Here is a 6,000-nt window from a genome sequence, read left to right on the forward strand (position 1 = left end):
AAGTCTAGGACATTTGAAGAAAAGACTAAATGGGAGACTCCTGAAGGGTAAAGGTTGTTTTTTCCATCTTTCCTAAAGCCTTTGTGAGACTACTATATTATGGACATACAAATACTTGGCAAAAATGAAAAAGGTGAATGAATGAGTAAATGAGTGAATACAGGCATACCCTACCCTTAGTGAGCTTGTAATCAAAAGGAGTAATGTGACAAATCCCATACGAATCTGGTCTTGTGAAAATGTTAGCCAATGCCTTCAATGTCATCGTTAAGTGCAGTAAAAAATTAAATTTTCTGCTGTGCTTATTTTATTTGATTTGACACATACTATAATTGTTATCTTAGTGACTCATGCTTCTCACATGTTTTAACATTATCAGAATCACTCAGGCAGTTCAATACCTATTAAATATCTACTGCACTAGGCCCAATGAGCGTTATGAAGATAAAGGTGGACTCTGCCCATAGATTGCTAAACATATAGAAAGGAAGGTAAGTCATGAATATATGTTAATATAAGGCAGGATACTGTAAAATGTAGATAAGACCTAAGGCTAGTGACAACCAACAAAGACAGATATCTGAGTTAGGGCACTAGGTTCATAAAAACGAAAACTATATATTACAAATTACTGGTGGCCAATAGTTTGTGTCACAGTAGAATATCTACTGTATATTATTACATATGCAACATTTGCTTTTAACCTAATTACAAACTTAATTGTGTTGCTGTCTAATTGAATAAGACCTGCTGTTAACACTTATAAATCACACGTGTGCCAAGCACAGTTTCAAGCCCGTTAGGTACATTATTTCATTTAATTCCTCCAACAACTCTACAAGATAGATACAATTATCTCTATTTTATAGATGAGGAGACCCAAGGCATAGGCCTTATTAATTTTTTCAAGGTTAAGAAGCAAACTGAGAATAAGTAAACAAGAACGTAAGAGACAAAAACGAGTATTCCACAGAGAGTGAACAGACCAATTTGCCAGGAGCGGCTCACGCCGTGCTTTCCACTTCTCCCGAACGCTCCGGGTGGAAACAACCTATCTCCTTTCCTTTCCCGCCTGGGATTAATGTTCTTTTCCTGAGTCCATAACTGAACTGTTGATTCTCGTGCAGATCATCTCTAACACTCCCACTTCAGAAGACAGGCTGCTCTTTAAATCAGAGGCACTTCTGGGTAAATGAGACCGAATCAGATCCCCAGGTGGACAAAGCTCAGGTAGGATGGCGAAATTTAACCTTCGGGCTGGGCATCCGTTCCTGGATCACCTCCAGGGGATGGCAGCAGCACCCAGCTCACCCAGGAAGGGCTACCCCGGCAGAATCTTCTTCTGAACCCCAGGCGGCTTGGATTTTGCCATCTGCTCGTTTACCCTTCACCTGCCGGCTCTGCGTGTCTCATCTCCACCCTTCTCCCTACCAAACGCCCAAACGCCAGGCCTCAAGCGCCTCGTTCTCTGCGGCGGTCAAGTCCCAAATCCCACCCGGGTGCTCGTCCGCCCCACAAGCAGCCCATCCCGCTCCCTCCCCCGGCCGGCTACTCACGGTTCCAGTACACCGGGTAGCACTCTCCTTGGGTCACATCCACCTCGTAGAGGCCGCCCCGCACACACACCCGCTCGATGTTCACCAGCTCCTCCATCTCGGGCTCGTGCCCCGCAGCGCGCGGGCAGAAGCCGCAGACGCGGTCCTCGTCCTCGTCCTCCCCCGAGCTGGAGGCCGGGCCGCACACACGGTCGCCGTCCGGGTCCTCGGCCCGGGGCCGGCCACCCGTGGCCTGCAGTAGCGTTCGGAAGGCGAGCTCGATGCGGAGCGAGTCATAGCCGATGAAGGGCTTCCAGGTCTTCTTGTCCTCCTTGTAGAACCAGCGAACCTCCTCGGGGCCCAGCTCCGTCACCACCTCGTAGCGGTGCCTGGCGGCTGTTCCGCCAGACCGGGTGCGCTTCCTTTCCCCGAGCCCCCGTCCCGCTGGCCCGATGCCCCCCGCGCTCGACTGGACCAGCGGCGGCTGCGGCGGCGGATGCAGCGACGGGGAGCTGCCGCAGCCGACGCTCACGCTCTCGCCCTCGCTGTAGTAGCGCAGCGAGGAGCCCGACTCCGCGGAGCTGAAGTCGTAGTTCTCGTCACTAAGGCAGGAGTCCAGCGCCAGGTGGTGGTTGTGGTCCTCCGCGTCCGGCGCCAAGTGCAGCCCGGGCTCCCCGCGCAGCAGGGCCAGGGGCACCTCGTCGTCGCTCGGGTCCCCGCCGGGCAAGTGGTCGAAGCAGCAAACGCCGCTGCCGAACGCCGGCTCCGCATCCGAGTCCAGCTCCCAGGCTGTGCCACCGCCGCCCCGGCCGTTATGTTCAGGGCTCCGCGGGGAACCGCGGCCCGGGTAATTCATGGTGTGGAGACGCCGCCGGCTGCCCGGCCCTGCGCCGAGCCGTGGCCCCCAGCGCTTCCGCCACACATTCAACGCGGTAGCCCTCTCCACCGGTAGTTTTTAATCTTTCAAATCCCAACCGGGGCTGCGGAGGTAGCGGCGGTCGCTCCGCCCTCCCGAGGACCGCGGTAGCGGCAGCCGCGTTCTACAGCTCGCCCCATTGTCGCGCAGCCCGACATGGGCGGTGCTTGTCCCGGCCCCGCCCTCCCGGCCGCGCGCACCGCCCCGGAAGCCTCTTCTCCTTCCGGGCCTCGCGCGAGAGTTTAGGACTTTCTCTGTGGCCTTCCGCGGTGGGTCAGCTCCGGGCAGCCGCAACTTCTCACATGCCTTAGTTGTCTTCCTTCTCCACGCTCCTCTCCCTGCACACCTGCCTCGGCCCCCGCCTTTCTAGGGATCAGAGCCCAGGTGAGGAGAGGCTTTATCCCACTCAGCCTTGTATTCTGGGTCATGAGCCGCAGGGCTTAAGCTACAGGAGAGGTCCCAAGGAAGCTGGCTTCTCCTGACACTGCTTTTGTGACCCTAGGTCCTCACCTGGAGCTTCTCAGTCACCTGGCTCTGGTCCCTCCAGAACTGTCGGCACACACAAAGGCGTTCCACTCCATGCCTGCGATCCCTAATGTTGACATCACCATTCCCTCTCAGAAGCCCGAGTCTAAACCTTCCCTCTCAGGCCACTTTCTATTATTGTTTATCTTTGAATACTTATTTCCTGTTTTCTCAACCTCACTGTAAGGCCCTTGATGGAGACCGAGTCCGTATGTCTCAACCTCTCCGGCACAGTGGGTGCGCAATCAATGTTGATTATAACTGATGTTAAGTGCAGCCAGTTGTGATAGATTATTACATTGAAAGCCAGAAAACACTAGGTCCTAGACTTAGTTTTACTAACCGCAGGCAAGTCACATCATCTCCTTGATCTTTTTGGTTTCCTCATCTGTAAAATGAGGTGATTATTGGACCAGATGATCTCTAAAGTGTCTTCCAGCGATGGAATTCTATGATCTTCACGGTCTCTTCCTGTTCTTTATGCCTCTCTAATTCTGTAGCTCACTTTCTGGAATCCAGTTGAATGCTGAGCCTCCACTGTGTAGTTCTTTTATATTACCAAAAAAAAAAAAAAAAGTTTAATCTTATAAGCACAACACCCTATCCTGTGTTGAAAATCTAGAGAAAAACAATCTCCAACCTCATGTTATCAATTCATGACCACACAGTCTACACTGTTTCTTTCACTCCTCTTGTGGAGAATCAGATCAGTGGGGCAGTTTTTCTTGCCCTGTGATCTAACCTGTTAGAGATTAAGTCATAATTCAAAGCATGGCTGTTTCTAGCTTGTGCAGTGCTAAGTGAATTTGAAAGAAAGGACATTGCTTCTTGTGTGCAATACAAGGTATGGGATAGTGCTGAAGTTCACGGCTTAGAAAACAGAGCATGGGCTGGATTTTTGCTCCAATTTGTGCCCTTGCCCAAATGATAATTTTATGTGGCGAACAACATGCCCAGTTGGACACAGCAGCCCGGACGAAAGCATCTAAGATCAGAGCACTCATCTCCATTCATACTGCTTTCTGAGTACTCGCTTTTCAGTTTCTTCTCCAGTCTTTCTATGACAACATGCAGAATATGAAACTTGGTTATGAGCTTTGCTTTATTTACTGCCCATAAAGCGTTTATTCTACCGTTCTTTGATATATGTGGCAGGCATCTCTGTTCTGGGTGTCAATACAAAAGGGAATTGGAGATTCGGTTCCTTCTTTAGGGACATTACACTCTAGAAGGGAATACAGACAAGTACACAGATACATCATAGTAGAGTGTGATAAGTACCATAAAGGGAATTCAAAATAAGGGATGTCATAACATTTAAAATATCTCTATTTCTTGATTGAACATATCCTACCTGTATAGCTTCTGATCCGATTATTTTAGCCAAATGTTAACCTGTTAGGACAGTACAATTCCCACTAATGAATATTATCCTCTGTTAAAAAAAAAATTACTCTCCACCCTGTATCAAATGAATGTTTTTATTATTTAAATGTTGTGCTTATTAGGTTATATACATCCTCTTGTGGTCCACTGGGTAAGGCCATGTTCTTTTAGGCAGCATGATCTTTCTTGAAGAAGCTCTTGATCCCCAAAGATGATGAATAAAAACCCCACAACCCAGTTGAGAATCCAGGAGAAGGGAATTCCACATTCTCTTCTAATTTCACTATCTTGGTTTAGACCTTGGCAAGGGGAGATGTCTTTCAGTATTTCTGGGAGTTGAGATCGCTTCTGCCCCTTGGAAGTGAGTTGCAACTAATAGAACAGACCCATGTAGCTGGCCGCAGACTAACAGTGAGTGAAGATACTTGAAAATATAATCTCTAATTTCATGTGACTGTATGTGTTTATTTCCTTGTATTCCTTAGCCATGTCAAGGCAAAGGCAATGAAGTTGCTCTTCTCAACTTTCTTCTCTGCTTAAAAAAAAAAAAAAATCCTTTATCTGATCCTTCCTGCTACTACTCTCCTTTTGCTTTTTATTTTTAAGTTTTTAAATTTTTAAGATTTTATTTATTTATTTATATGACAGAGAAAGACAGAGAGAGAGAGGGAACGTGAGCAGGGGGAGTGGGAGAGGGAGAAGCAGGTTTCCCACTGAGCAGGGAGCTCAATGTGGGGCTTGATGGGGGGAGCTCGATCCCAGGATCCCGGGATCATGACCTGAGCCAAAGGCAGACACTTAATAACTGAGTCACCCAGGCGCCCCCTACTTTTGCTTTTTTTTTTTTTTTAAGATTTTATTTATTTATTTATTTGACAGAGAGAGACATAGTGAGAGAGGGAACACAAGCAGGGGGAGTGGGAGAGGGAGAAGCAGGCTTCCGGCATGGCAGGGAGCCCAATGTGGGGCTGGATCCCAGGACCCCGGGATCATGACCTGAGCCGAAGGCAGACGCTTAACGACTGAGCCACCCAGGTGCCCCCCTACTTTTGCTTTTTAAGACATCTTTTTAGGTCATAATATCCTGACAAGAGAAGGAAGCTTCCATCTATAGCAGTCCCCACTTGTTGGTATAGGTGTCAGGTGGCACTCTACATCATTATTGTATGCAATGGACAGAGCAGTATCTGAACATTCGTGGTTGTATGTAAAGAATGATGTTGTGTTTTCATCATTACGCAAGACCAAGCCTCCTTCCCATAAGCCAAATAAGTATGATTGATTCAAACTTCTGGCATTGTGGATCCAGGCCACTGCAATAACCAGTGGGATGTGGAACCGAACCTGAGGGAGTTCTGGTTGGTATGGGAAAGATAAAGAGGCAAAGGTGTCAGGTGGCACTCTACATCATTATTGTATGCAATGGACAGAGCAGTATCTGAACATTCATGGTTGTATGTAAAGAATGATGTTGTGTTTTCATCATTACGCAAGACCAAGCCTCCTTCCCATAAGCCAAATAAGTATGATTGATTCAGACTTCTGGCATTGTGGATCCAGGCCACTGCAATAACCAGTGGGATGTGGAACCGAACCTGAGGGAGTTCTGGTTGGTATGGGAAAGATAAAGAGGCAAAG

General features: G+C 48.3%; 1 protein-coding gene across 3 annotated transcripts in view; it reads right to left on the reverse strand.

Moving 5' to 3' along the window:
* LOC111162360 (DDHD domain containing 1) overlaps nt 1-2,391 on the reverse strand; it is an 89,439-nt gene extending 87,048 nt beyond the window's left edge. For all 3 annotated transcript variants that reach the window (XM_022526748.1, XM_022526734.1, XM_022526739.1), the window contains exon 1: nt 1,557-2,391. In XM_022526748.1, the coding sequence (XP_022382456.1) occupies nt 1,557-2,391 (835 nt within the window). The remainder of the gene's footprint in view (nt 1-1,556) is intronic.
* Nucleotides 2,392-6,000: the final 3,609 nt, after the last annotated feature.

Source organism: Enhydra lutris, unplaced genomic scaffold (assembly GCF_002288905.1).
Source record: "Enhydra lutris kenyoni isolate GAN:26980312 unplaced genomic scaffold, ASM228890v2 scaffoldscaffold4, whole genome shotgun sequence".
Taxonomy (NCBI): domain Eukaryota; kingdom Metazoa; phylum Chordata; class Mammalia; order Carnivora; family Mustelidae; genus Enhydra; species Enhydra lutris.